Raw genomic sequence first — 14,266 nt, forward strand, 5'->3', positions numbered from 1 at the left:
TGCGGTGCTTAGTACCAGTATGCTGTAGTGCACATTAGTATATAAATGATGATGGTACAGGCTGGGTGATGGCAGGAATATAGGACAGAGGTGCGGTGCTTAGTACCAGTATGCTGTAGTGCACATTAGTATATAAATGATGATGGTACAGGCTGGGTGATGGCAGGAATATAGGACAGAGGTGCGGTGCTTAGTACCAGTATACTGTAGTGCACATTAGTATATAAATGATGATAGTACAGGCTGGGTGATGGCAGGAATATAGGACAGAGGTGCGGTGCTTAGTACCAGTATGCTGTAGTGCACATTAGTATATAAATGATGATGGTACAGGCTGGGTGATGGCAGGAATATAGGACAGAGGTGCGGTGCTTAGTACCAGTATGCTGTAGTGCACATTAGTATATAAATGATGATGGTACAGGCTGGGTGATGGCAGGAATATAGGACAGAGGTGCGGTGCTTAGTACCAGTATACTGTAGTGCACATTAGTATATAAATGATGATAGTACAGGCTGGGTGATGGCAGGAATATAGGACAGAGGTGCGGTGCTTAGTACCAGTATACTGTAGTGCACATTAGTATATAAATGATGATGGTACAGGCTGGGTGATAGCAGGAATATAGGACAGAGGTGCTGTGCTTAGTACCAGTATGCTGTAGTGCACATTAGTATATAAATGATGATAGTACAGGCTGGGTGATGGCAGGAATATAGGACAGAGGTGCGGTGCTTAGTACCAGTATACTGTAGTGCACATTAGTATATAAATGATGATGGTACAGGCTGGGTGATGGCAGGAATATAGGACAGAGGTGCTGTGCTTAGTACCAGTATACTGTAGTGCACATTAGTATATAAATGATGATTGTACAGGCTGGGTGATGGCAGGAATATAGGACAGAGGTGCGGTGCTTAGTACCAGTATACTGTAGTGCACATTAGTATATAAATGATGATGGTACAGGCTGGGTGATGGCAGGAATATAGGACAGAGGTGCTGTGCTTAGTACCAGTATACTGTAGTGCACATTAGTATATAAATGATGATGGTACAGGCTGGGTGATGGCAGGAATATAGGACAGAGGTGCGGTGCTTAGTACCAGTATGCTGTAGTGCACATTAGTATATAAATGGTGATGGTACAGGCTGGGTGATGGCAGGAATATAGGACAGAGGTGCGGTGCTTAGTACCAGTATGCTGTAGTGCACATTAGTATATAAATGATGATGGTACAGGCTGGGTGATGGCAGGAATATAGGACAGAGGTGCGGTGCTTAGTACCAGTATGCTGTAGTGCACATTAGTATATAAATGATGATGGTACAGGCTGGGTGATGGCAGGAATATAGGACAGAGGTGCGGTGCTTAGTACCAGTATGCTGTAGTGCACATTAGTATATAAATGATGATGGTACAGGCTGGGTAATGGCAGGAATATAGGACAGAGGTGCGGTGCTTAGTACCAGTATACTGTAGTGCACATTAGTATATAAAAAGGACGAGGCAGTAACTTGTTAAAGACAATGTCTTTTCAGGTGTGACCGGCCGCTGTACAGATGAAGGCTTTGGCGCCATAACGTTGGATGATAATGGAGTCATGCATTATTTTAGAGGTAACATAAGATGTGAAGGGTGATAAATAGGGTCCTGATGAAATGTTTCGCAGTGTAACCCCTGAATTATTGGGGGTCCGATTGAACAAGGATCGCAGTAGCAAAGACGCAGGCAATCAATTGATTGCTAGTTCGAGCACATGCAATGCGAATTAATCGCGATAGGAAATGCGTTTGCAGAGGCTACGCAGACCCAGAGCACATTGATTGACAGGCAGTGCTGTTTTTGGGTAGTGACGGGGGGTGGTCGGGCGAACGCAGGTGTTCCAGAGTACAGGCGGTCAGGAGTACAGAGTACAGTACTGGTGGTCAGGGGAAAGGGGTACAGAGTACAGGTAGTCGGGGGTACAGAGTACAGTACAGGTGGTCAGGGGTGCAGAGTACAGTACTGGTGATCAGTGGTGCAGAGTACAGGTAGTCAGGGGTACAGAGTACAGTACAGGTGGTCAGGGATGCAGAGTACAGGTAGTCGGGGGTAAGTACAGTACAGGTGGTCAGGGATGCAGAGTACAGGTAGTCGGGGGTAAGTACAGTACAGGTGATCAGTGGTGCAGAGTACAGGTAGTCAGGGGTACAGAGTACAGTACAGGTGGTCAGGGATGCAGAGTACAGGTAGTCGGGGGTAAGTACAGTACAGGTGATTAGTGGTGCAGAGTACAGGTAGTCAGGGGTACAGAGTACAGGTAGTCGGGGGTACAGAGTACAGTACAGGTGGTCAGGGATGCAGAGTACAGGTAGTCGGGGGTAAGTACAGTACAGGTGGTCAGGGGTGCAGAGTACAGTAGTGGTGGTCAGGGGACAGGTGGTGAGGGGTGCAAAGTACTGTTGGTCAGGGGTACAGATTATTGGTGGTAAGGGGTGCAGAGTACCATTGGTCAGGGGTACAGATTATTGGTGGTAAGGGGTGCAGAGTACCATTGGTCAGGGGTACAGATTATTGGTGGTAAGGGGTGCAGAGTACCGTTGGTCAGGGGTACAGATTATTGGTGGTAAGGGTTGCAGAGTACCGGTGGTCGGGGGTGCAGATTATTGGTGGTAAGGGGTACAGAGTACAGTACAGGTGGTGAGGGGTGCAGAGTACCGTCGGTCAGGGGTGCAGGCTTAAAGCATCAACCAACCACATGTGACACCACCGCTGCCTCCACCTCTGAATAAAGCCTGATATGTCCTATAAGCCAGTGGCTGTGGTTGGGGAGATAACGTGAATGTTCTGTCTCCCAGGTGATTACGTGTGGACAGGATTTCAGGGCCCAGGAAAGCTGATAAATGAAAGCTGGGAGGGTCTGAGTGGGCCGGTGGATGCAGCATTCAGGCAGAACAATGAGAGCAAGGAGAGCAAATCACATCACAGAACGTTTCTTCTCAAGGTGAGACCGCGCTTTGCTCATCACACGTCTGCCCTCGCCGTACAGCACCCTGGGCCTGATCAGCGCCTCATTATGTCATCCCATTGGTTAGCTGGTGGCCTGTGCACAGGAACTCCTCCTACCTCTGGCATCTCACATCTAACGCTTACGTACAAAAGACAAAACATCAGAAACATCGGTCGCACATGGGACACCTGAGATCCTACGCTCTTTCAGTTTCAGCGTCTCTCCTAAGACGCCAGGACCTCTCCAGCTACATACGAGTATGCAGAGGAATCATTAGGGCAAGGCCAGAAAATGGTCCCGACATGTCTTCGTGTTTGTAGCCACCAACTAACTCCCGGCACCCCAGCTTCACAGGGCAGTCGGGCTCTTGTCTCCTGACTGCAGGGCTGAATGGCCACGTGCTGAGAGACCAGGGGAGTCTGGGGATCGGGAGCTTAGCTCCTAGTGCCCCAGCATTATAAGACAGACCAGCCACATGCTGGCGAGCAGGAGCGTCTACTCCCGGTACCCCGGTGCAGTGGGCCAGGGGAGCTGCAGCCTGGACCATGGAATTAATTCAGACCCGCTCGCCAGTTGCGGTCACTCGCTGGCAAAAAGGGGCCGTATATTTAAATGAAGTGCTCGCACTGCGTCGCGTCAGGACGTCCACTATGTTTTAGCGAGCTACGGCAAAGTGCGCTCACAAGTGTCGAAAGACGCCCCCTTGCCACTCCGCAACACACGTCATCTCCGGGAAATGTATGATTAAACGGGACTATCGCGAGCCATCGGAGCTGCTTGCCCTTGGGGTTGCCTTAGACTGCCGCAAGCACCGCAATCAGTGCTGGCTGAAATACATGCAGGTGACGTGTACAATGACTCTACTTTGCTAATTATGCACGCCATTTAAACGTTTTGGCGGTCAGACACACCTGTGTTCGCACATCCACTCCCCCGTTCACAAGCACCTTCCCCTGTTACCACCCACAAACGGCGCTATCTGTCACTCAAAGCAGCGACCTGAAAGTGGCTTACGAGCAACCAAAATCAGATCACAAGAAATGGCTTGCGCTTTAGCACTGCAAATTATACGCATGCGCAGATGGGTGAAAATCGATCAGAGCGATCGCGCCTTAGCGAGCGGATCAGAATCAGGTCCCATGTCCAGACACTGTAGCTGTGCCATAGGGGGCTAGTGGCACAGGGGGGCTGCAGCCAGGAGTCCAGCAGCTGCTGCGATTGTGGGTGTAACTCCAGCCCTGCAGAATGATGAGACTAGTGTCCCACAGTACTATAAAACACAATCCACCATACAAACACTATAGTTTAGAAAAGTGTATTCAAATGTATGTGCAGCACTGAGGAGAAGCAGGTCCTGAGCTACAATGCTGCAGTGTGTAAGAGCCTAGTGCTGGGCATGGGTTGGTTACGAGATGCCGGCTGATAGACTGATATACAGGTAAGTGCCCACAACTGAAACACGCAGGAACCACCCATCACCCATATAGTGATACTAGTGTAGAGAATGACAGCGGGGCTGTGGGTGGCAGGACCGTTTTCCTGCAGTGCGGGCCATCCCTCCATGCCATGTCTGCACACATCCCCCCTGTTCTAGGGCAGTCACCCGATATACAGCCTTCTCCAAAATAATCCCATTTTCTGTGATTGTTACCATTACGCAGTATAAGAAATGATTCTCCGCTTCTGTATGGGGCTTATTCACAGAGCAGCCCTATGAATGCACCCTTAGTAGCAGAGCTGTCTTTGTATGTTTCAGGGCACCCAGGTTTGGAGTTACTTTGAAGGACACTTGGTGAGTGGTTACCCACGTCTTATTAGTCAGGAGTTTCCGGGGGTTCCAGACCACCTAGACGCAGCTGTGGAGTGTCACCGGGGGGAGTGCAGAACTGACAGTGTTATATTCTTCAAAGGTAAGACCGAGGGTAATGTCTAAATCCCTTTCACGGAGAGGACCCGGACGTCATCAGCCAGTGTCCAGCGTCATTCCCAGTGTCCAGCGGTTTTCCCAGTGTCCAGCGTCCTTCCCAGTGTTCAGCGTCATTCCATCCACATGGGCATAGAGGGGAAATATAACCTTGTGCCTGAGGCTACCACCTTCTTCTTTAGGTGGGGACCACCTTCTTCTTTAGTTGGAGACCACATTCTTCTTTAGGTGGAGACCACCTTCTTCTTTAGGTGGGGACCACCTTCTTCTTTAGGTGGGGACCACGTTCTTCTTTAGGTGGGGACCACGTTCTTCTTTAGGTGGAGAGCACGTTCTTCTTTAGGTGGGGACCACGTTCTTCTTTAGGTGGGGACCACTTTCTTCTTTAGGTGAGGACCACGTTCTTCTTTAGGTGGGGACCACGTTCTTCTTTAGGTGGGGACCACGTTCTTCTTTAGGTGGGGACCACGTTCTTCTTTAGGTGGGGACCACGTTCTTTCTTTAGGTGGGGACCACATTCTTCTTTAGGTGGGTTAACGTTCTTCTTTAGGTGGGGACCACTTTCTTCTTTAGGTGGGGACCACGTTCTTCTTCAGGTGGCCTTAATGTGCATGAACTGCACTTCCTCCCTCCTTCACGTCACTTCCAGGTCTCTAGCATGAAGGGGAAATAAGCTCTACCCCACACACGGAAGTGTACTATGAAGGTGGAGAGTCCCAGCTTATCCATCTGACTATATATATATATGCATAGGCGTGTGCAGATGCCGCCCCTTCGGCACTTTCCCCTCTATCGGGTCATGGACGGCCCCGTCCCCCCTCCCTCTGGGACGTACACTTCTCACCTAGACTCACCTGGGCGTCCAGGTAAGTCATCTATGTCCTGTTGGGAGGTGTGGACGGGGTTGTCCATGACCCGGCAGAGGGGGAAGTGCCGCGGTACCTCCAATGCCGCCATCTGCACACGTCTATGTATATATGTAATTCAGAAGAATATTGTGCTGTAAATTGTTCATGATCCTCTGACCTCAGGTGTTCTGGGCATAATCCTATATTTTATTGCACCTAGAACCCCCAGTGATGGCAGAATTATCACTATTATTATCCTTTATTTGTATAGCGCCACAAGTGTTGCGCAGTGCCTTATATTCTACATAGATAAAGGAAGCCAGTGACTTACAGTACAGTACAATGCATTATAGACATAGCTGCATTAGCGATTATAACACTATAATAAGCAGCCAGGTGTCAGGCGCCCGAGTGAGGAGCAGATGAAAGTAATAAGGAAGGAGAAGCACACGGGGGTAGAGGGCCCTGCTCGTCAGCGCTTACATTATATGGAAAGGATGGAACCTCATCGGGCCCCTGTGCATAGGCTAGAAATGGGTCTGATTTGTCACACTGCTTTACGAATCGGTGTTTCAGAATCTCTTGAATTACATGTGATAAACTGGTCATTAATAGGTAACTTGCTGTGATTTGTACAGTTACTAAATAATCCTAATAATCTGAGGGGAATATCTAAATAGTTGAGTGGAAATGTAACCACCACATTCTCTGCAATTAGTGTCGTTCAGAAACGCTGCATTTATTAGTATTGTTTCCCTAACCTATGTGTCCTGTGTAGGTGACACGGTGTACATATACAGCGCTCTGGAAGAACCCCGCGTGAAGCAGCGCCACTGGACTGCGCTCGGTAACTGTACTGCCGCAGTTAGGTGGCTGGAACGATATTATTGTTTCAATGGTGTCAGTTTCAATCGGTTTGATCCAGTGACCGGGCAGCTGCAATCACCGCGACCACTGGACACACGAGACTACTTTGTGAGGTGCCCGGGCAGAGGTGAGATATCCGGGCACGGCAACGGGGGAGGGGGAGACTGAATGAGAACAATGTGCAGTGAGAGAACAAAACTCTAAGGGTCAGTTATACACTGGGGAAGAGGATAAAGTACCATATTGCGCTATTTAGCATTTTCATGACGTTCAAAATTTTCACATACACACATATATATATATATATACATATATATATATATATACACAAATACAGTATATACACAATATAAGACACTGTGGATCTCTGTTGCATTAGGGCATTATGTAGGAAGTTGGATCACTGCCATCCGCTTGTTATTCAGGACGCGCCTCTGCAGCCATTGGTCAGTATGATGGCGGTCAGTAAAGACAGTTCTGATGCTCTCCCGAGTCCTGCGGGGATTTGCAGAGCACTTTCCATGCAGCTCTCCTGAGTCCTGTGGGGATTTGCAGAGCACTTTCCATGCAGCTCTCCTGAGTCCTGTGGGGATTTGCAGAGCACTTTCCATGCAGCTCTCCTGAGTCCTGTGGGGATTTGCAGAGCACTTTCCATGCAGCTCTCCTGAGTCCTGTGGGGATTTGCAGAGCACTTTCCATGCAGCTCTCCTGAGTCCTGTGGGGATTTGCAGAGCACTTTCCATGCAGCTCTCCTGAGTCCTGCGGGGATTTGCAGAGCACTTTCCATGCAGCTCTCCTGAGTCCTGCGGGGATTTGCAGAGCACTTTCCATGCAGCTCTCATGAGTCCTGTGGGGATTTGCAGAGCATTTTCCATGCAGCTCTCCTGAGTCCTGCGGGGATTTGCAGAGCACTTTCCATGCTGCGTAACCAGTGAAAAATGAAATAATGGACAAACATTCTTTTAACTAAAGATGCGTGCGGATCCACGTCAGACTTACCGACTCTCCCACAATGGCCGAGAGGCTCACAAAAATTGAGTGGTGCTCCCAGCTCCTGCAGGAGAGAGTAAGTCTTCCAGCACGGGGGCCACCGGAGGAAATTCCCTCACCGCAGATGCCCACTTATGAGTGACAGTGGGTGGTCCAGGGGTTATCACACAGCCACGCCCCCACACTGCCCTCCGTTACTGCCTCCACACCCCTGCAACACCAACCTGGGTAGCTAGAAAGTAGGCATGTATTTTGGTTCTAAATTTTCATCATGTTTTGTTTTTGGCAAAATTAGCATCAAATATTTTGATTTTAGATTTATTTAAAAAATGTATAAAAACAGGTAAAATCATGGAATATTGACATCAATAACATTACTTTCTAGTACATCTGACCACAATTTAGCTCACATTATTGTTTTCACCTATATTGGCCAAAGGCTGCTGTGAGCTGACTGGCTAAACTAAGCGACACAGCAGCAGCACAAATACATGGCAGATTCAAAGAACATAGCACATCTAGGAAACAGAGTGGCACTGCAGTGGCAGACAGGATGGCCTGCACGGGTAAATGGAGGTGGAGTATTTAGTGGTAGCCAGGTAAAGCATTGATTGATTGATTGATTGATTGATTACTAATAGTACTGATAACTAGAAAGAAAATTAAAATGGAGACATAAAACAAATTATTAAAAAATAAGCTTACAAAATCCTACTAAGATTTTTAAATGGAAACTGAATCCAAACAGCAAATCACAGGCCTCAGGACAATACCAGATATTCAACGCAGAGTAACAGCCTAGTCAAATGTAACAATTATTAATTATATGATACTATTCTGTATCTGTGGAGAAGCTGGAGGAAATGGGGCCATTATGCCTGGATGAGAAGCTGGTGATGGATGGCCTTGCAAGATCTAAAATAAATAAACTAAGCACTTAAGGGACAGGGACTGCCACTTTTGTGGCTGACATGTTTAGTTTGTTTTGACCCCCACAAACCAAGCAGCCAGTGGGTTTAAGACAGCTAACAGTGTTGTTCATCATCATCCTAGTTGGAAGCTGTCATTATCATCTTCATCATCACCCTCATCACTGTTGTTAATATCATCATCACATAATGGCCCTCATTCAGAGGCGGTCGGAGGATGCAAGCGGTCGCTCAGAAACTGGGCGGCCGCTGTACCATCGCGGCTACAAGCAATGTTTCCCGATGCTTCGGATAGATGTTGGAGGGGTTGCGGTGGAGAGGGCAGTTTTTTGCATATCTGGTGGACTTGTCCCAAACTAACTAGAATATGGCAGGAGGTTCTTCTTCTCCTCTCGCACCTCTTTGATATTACGATTCCCTCTGATCCTCGGCATTTTCTACTTCCCTTGGGTCTGCCTTCTCTGTCCCGGTGTTTCCGACATATAGTGTCTGCTATGACCTGCCAAATTGCAGCGGATTGGAAAAACCCTCATCCCTCTCCGATGCAGGCAATATTATCACGCATCTGGTATATATACAAGATGGAATATATGACAGCTTTATTACGTAATACATCCAAAACCTTTGATAAAATATGGTCTCCTTGGCTGACATACCAAAATGTTTCCTCTCCATTTAACAATTAATTTTTTCCTTTGATATTTTTTCTCTAATATGTTTAATCTGAAAGAAAGTGATCCTATATGGAGTCCGCCCACCCTCTTCTCCTCTTATTCTCCTTTGTCTTTCCTAAAGTCTTTCTTTTCCTTTTTCCTCTTTATTTTTTTCTCTATTTTTTAAACGGATTGCCACACCGTTGCTGCAAGATTTTTCTCTTGCTTCTGTATTCCTTCTCTTTTTTATAATGAGAAAATTTCCTACTATATCATATTATTATTCTGAAATAGTACAGTTCCCAATATAAAAGTATGTTATGTGTTAATCCTTATTTTTGAATATTGGATTGTACTGTTTTTTCTGTGATTTGCTCAATAAAAAGAGTTTACAAAAATAAAAAGAAACTGGGCGGCCGCTTGCATCCTGACCGGCTGCCTCTGTTTCGGTCGTTAGGCTGTGGGTTAACACCCACAGCTCTAACGACCGCTAGGGTGATGGTCGCGATGGTCATTGACCATCGCGACCATCGGGGCTTACAACGAGACCCTAGGGTAGGGTCTCACTTGTCGTAAGCCCCGGAGAGCTTCTGGCTCTGTCAGAGCCGGAAGCTCTCCACTGACATCACTAGTGATGTCAGTGGGGCCTCCCCCAAACGGCAGGCATTCCCATGGGAACACCTCCGTTTGGCCTGCACCCCCCCGGCCCACCTTCCAAACGGGGCGAGCTGTCAATCAACATCGACAGCTCGCCCCCTTTGGAAAGAGACCCGCTATGACCGACAGCGCACTTGACAAACATCGAGGCGGCCGTGCGGTCGTAGACCGTACGGCCGCCTCTGAATAAAGCCCAATATTACCAGAAGTCTTGGTAGATTCTCTGTACCCTATATAGTTTCTTGCAATTGGCAGCAAAGGTCTTACCCATAGCTTTTGTAGTTAATATTCATGAACATCATTTTCTCCACATTTTTAGGAAGTAGCCTCCTACGCTGATCGCTCACAAGGTTCCCGGCTGTGCTAAACACTCTTTCCAAGTACACACTAGAGGATGGCAGCTTAAGTGCCCCAAAGCTAGAATGTACAAAAAAACTCACAAAGCTCCAGCCAATCAGCTCCTGAAGGAGCGTACATACTAGACGATATGCTCCCTGAACGATATCGTCTAGTGTGTCCCCGGTAGGGTGTGCTCAATGTCGTTCATGACATTGAGCACAGCCGCTGAACGATATCATTAACGATATCGTTCAGCGCCGGGCTCTCTCCCCATTCCCCAACATGCAGCAACCTGACGATATTGTCAGGTTGACCTGCATTTTTACCCGATGAACGATAATGCCAAACGACCCGCAGGAACGCGCATTATCGTTATCGTTCTTCATTTTGGTGTTAAAATGGATGATGATGGATCGCCCAGTGTGTACGCAACTTAACTGTCATCTGCTTGAAAAATTGGGAGCTGATTGGCTGGAGCACGATTAATATACACAAAAAGTTTTATCACTTGTTGTGAATGATAAAACTCATTGATAAGTGTTCTTTTTGTGCCCTGATTTGTCTGTTTTAAAGCTGACCCCCTCCAGATTCAGAGCGAGAAGGTATTGCCTGCGAGGCTACAGAAGACTGTGTTTGGCTCCGGCTTGCAATAGGCGTTCTACGGCATGAAACAGCAGTAGCAGAACTCGCTAATAAAACCATGGTCTCCGCCTTTCCTTGCCACGGTGTGTGGTGTATGGCATGTTGGCAATTATATATTTTTCGGCAGTAAATTTTCCTTTCATAGTTGGAGTAGATGTTTTCTTTAAGATTGTGAAAAATTGGTCCAACATGTGTGTAGACAATAACCGCAGGAACTAGTAACAGCAGACTAGGAGATAGTAAACTATGGGCCTGATTCAGACCCACTCGCGAGCGGCTGTCCGCTCGCAAGTGGGTCGATGGTCTGCACTGAGCATGCGCATGACGGAGGGAGCTCCGTCGTGCGCATGCGCCAGACGCGACGAGCGAAGGACTTTCCTTCGCTCGTTGTGTCTGATCAAAGGGGGCGTGCTGTCGATGTTGATTGACAGCACGCCCCCTTTGGTGGGCGTGCCGGGGGCGTGCCTCCCTGACGGGGGCGTTCCCAAGGGAACGCCTACCGTCAGAAGCCTGCCCCACTGACGTCACTAGTGATGTCAGTGGGAGTGATTTTGGCTCTGATAGAGCCAAAATCACTCCGGGCCTTGCGGTTGAAAACCTCAACCGCAGGCTCCGGCTCGCAGTGGCGATGGTCGCGATGGTCACGACCATCGCGGCCATCAAACTGCATGCTCGTATAGGCTGTGGGTGGTGACCCACAGCTATACGAGCGTCCAGGAGGACGCTCCATAATTATGGAGGGTGGCCCTCATTCAGAGCGTGCGCTCTGCTCAGAGCGTACGGCTCTGAATGAGGGCCTATTATCACAGTTCCAAAAGTAAGGTGATACTTAGCAGTAGATGTTTTGTAAGAAGCGTGAGACCATAGATCCGCTAATTACCGCTGTATTGCTCTGCGTTGGGCATCTTTGTTGGGTATTAGTAGCACAGGAGGATGCAGTCACCTCAGGCAGCCATTGGTCATTTCACAGTTATTACGTTATCATAAACCGTATCAGACCTAATGTAAATGCATCAACGCCACGTCCTGCCTCATGTATGATGTATGAGAGGGATATTAGGACTGTCGTTACAATTATTACTGTTATATTGCAATTTGTGCTGTTACAAATACGCTGTTCTACATAATGTGCCTGGGATTGTGCAGACATGGATCCAATCTTAGCCTCCTCTGATAACGTGTAGGTACCACGACACAACTACTCCTGAATAAGAATACTTCCCAAATGTCTTCTGTCTGGGCATTCACCACCTTCCACCTCATTCTTCCTCACAGGGCATGCCCACACTGCCCGGCAGAACGCCACACTAATGTCCATCAAAGACCGCTGCAGCAACCGATCTTTCGAGGCTTTCAGTTCAGATGACAAATCCCGGACATACGCTTTCCGAGGTGAGTGACCTGTAGTGACTGCTTGTGATGTGGGTGACAGATCCCGGACATAGCAATAATCTCTAAGCATTAATATCACACCGCAGACTGGGCAGGACAGATCACTGGGGCAGGGAACTCACTGAAACTAGCAGGAGTCACAGGGCAGAATCAGTTCAGATCTCAGTGATCCTGTACCCATCGTATTGGCGAGCAGCCAGAGTCAGGGTCACCGAAGGGGAGCAGGAGACTTTGGGGTAAGTGTAATAGCCTGCGTCATGCTGGCATCACTGGGTTTCTGGCGAGTCTGGTCGATGTTTTAAAACAGTAATTATTTAAAAGACAAAACTGACCTGGTTTTACCTTAATGATTGCTACTTTAAGACATCAGCCAGACTCGTCGGGAATTTGGCGATGCCAGCAGTGGGCAGTCTATTACATTAACCTTGGAGTGTGCAAGACGGAGAGGGTCCTGCCAGTAATAGCGACAGCAGCCTCTCCCCCCTAGTGCAGCACTGAGATCAGCACCAGTCTCCCCTGCCTGCACCTGATGTTCATGGGGAGGGTAAGAACGATTGCGCCCCCCTGGATCTGACCTTGGCTGTGGGGCACATGGCGCCCCACCCCCTGTGTGGCCCGTGGCTTAATTAATGTTTTTCATCCTTTGGGCGGGATGTACTAAGTATCGCAGCCACAATGCTGCACATTCCGCAAGTTATCGGGTACATACAGTACAGGTGATAATATCGCCGGTAAGTACCAAGAGAATCACAAATGACAATTCACCTGGTATGAGCCGCCCTTTGCTATAGTGGGAAGTTTAATACCCAGAAGTCCCTCTGGCACAAGCGCAGAAGGATGCACGCGCTGCAGGGGGTGCTGGTAGAGATCCCATTGGATCCCTCTCAGGGGGAGTTGCGGATAGAAGCCAATAGTCTAAACTTTGGCGTTACCCACTGAGTCGAAACTCCAGAATGTAGCGCATATGATATGAGAAATGCAGTAAAACCCACGAAAATGGCATCTTCCTGCACTTAGTACATCCCTCCTATTTTCTTGTAGGGGCTGTGGCCACGTCTGCACGATTAGGCCACGCTTCCTACAGTCCCCGGGCCTGGCACCTCTGTCTATGGTCCTGCATACTAATGGTAGTGGTGCCATACACTGAGTGTGGGTAGTAGTGGTGCCATACACTGAGTGTGGGTAGTAGTGGTGCCATACACTGAGTGTGGGTAGTAGTGGTGCCATACACTGAGTGTGGGTAGTAGTGGTGCCATACACTGAATGTGGGTAGTAGTGGTGCCATACACTGAGTGTGGTTAGTAGTGGTGCCATACACTGAATGTGGGTAGTAGTGGTGCCATACACTGAATGTGGGTAGTAGAGGTGCCATACACTGAATGTGGGTAGTAGAGGTGCCATACACTGAGTGTGGGTAATAGTGGTGCCATACACTGAGTGTGGGTAGTAGTGGTGCCATACACTGAGTGTGGGTAGTAGTGGTGCCATACACTGAGTGTGGGTAGTAGTGGTGCCATACACTGAATGTGGGTAGTAGTGGTGCCATACACTGAGTGTGGGTAGTAGTGGTGCCATACACTGAATGTGGGTAGTAGTGGTGCCATACACTGAGTGTGGGTAGTAGTGGTGCCATACACTGAGTGTGGGTAGTAGAGGTGCCATACACTGAATGTGGGTAGTAGTGGTGCCATACACTGAGTGTGGGTAGTAGTGGTTCCATACACTGAGTGTGGGTAGTAGAGGTGCCATACACTGAGTGTGGGTAGTAGTGGTGCCATACACTGAGTGTGGTTAGTAGTGGTGCCATACACTGAGTGTGGGTAGTAGTGGTGCCATACACTGAGTGTGGGTAGTAGTGGTGCCATACACTGAGTGTGGGTAGTAGTGGTGCCATACACTGAGTGTGGGTAGTAGTGGTGCCATACACTGAGTGTGGGTAGTAGTGGTGCCATACACTGAGTGTGGGTAGTAATGGTGCCATACACTGAGTGTGGGTAGTAGTGGTGCCATACACTGAATGTGGGTAGTAGT

At 48.4% G+C, this 14,266-nt stretch overlaps 1 protein-coding gene across 2 annotated transcripts in view; it reads left to right on the forward strand.

The window, feature by feature from the left end:
* Nucleotides 1-14,266, forward strand: part of HPX (hemopexin) — a 114,428-nt gene that overhangs the window by 91,753 nt on the left and 8,409 nt on the right. For both annotated transcript variants that reach the window (XM_088465366.1, XM_088465365.1), the window contains exons 3-7: nucleotides 1,544-1,621; nucleotides 2,843-2,988; nucleotides 4,751-4,904; nucleotides 6,545-6,760; nucleotides 12,119-12,235. In XM_088465366.1, the coding sequence (XP_088321492.1) occupies nucleotides 1,606-1,621; nucleotides 2,843-2,988; nucleotides 4,751-4,904; nucleotides 6,545-6,760; nucleotides 12,119-12,235 (649 nt within the window). In that variant the 5' untranslated portion in view covers nucleotides 1,544-1,605. The remainder of the gene's footprint in view (nucleotides 1-1,543; nucleotides 1,622-2,842; nucleotides 2,989-4,750; nucleotides 4,905-6,544; nucleotides 6,761-12,118; nucleotides 12,236-14,266) is intronic.

The sequence above is a fragment of the Taudactylus pleione genome, unplaced genomic scaffold (genome assembly GCF_031769625.1).
Source record: "Taudactylus pleione unplaced genomic scaffold, aTauple2 ptg001978l, whole genome shotgun sequence".
NCBI lineage: Eukaryota > Metazoa > Chordata > Amphibia > Anura > Myobatrachidae > Taudactylus > Taudactylus pleione.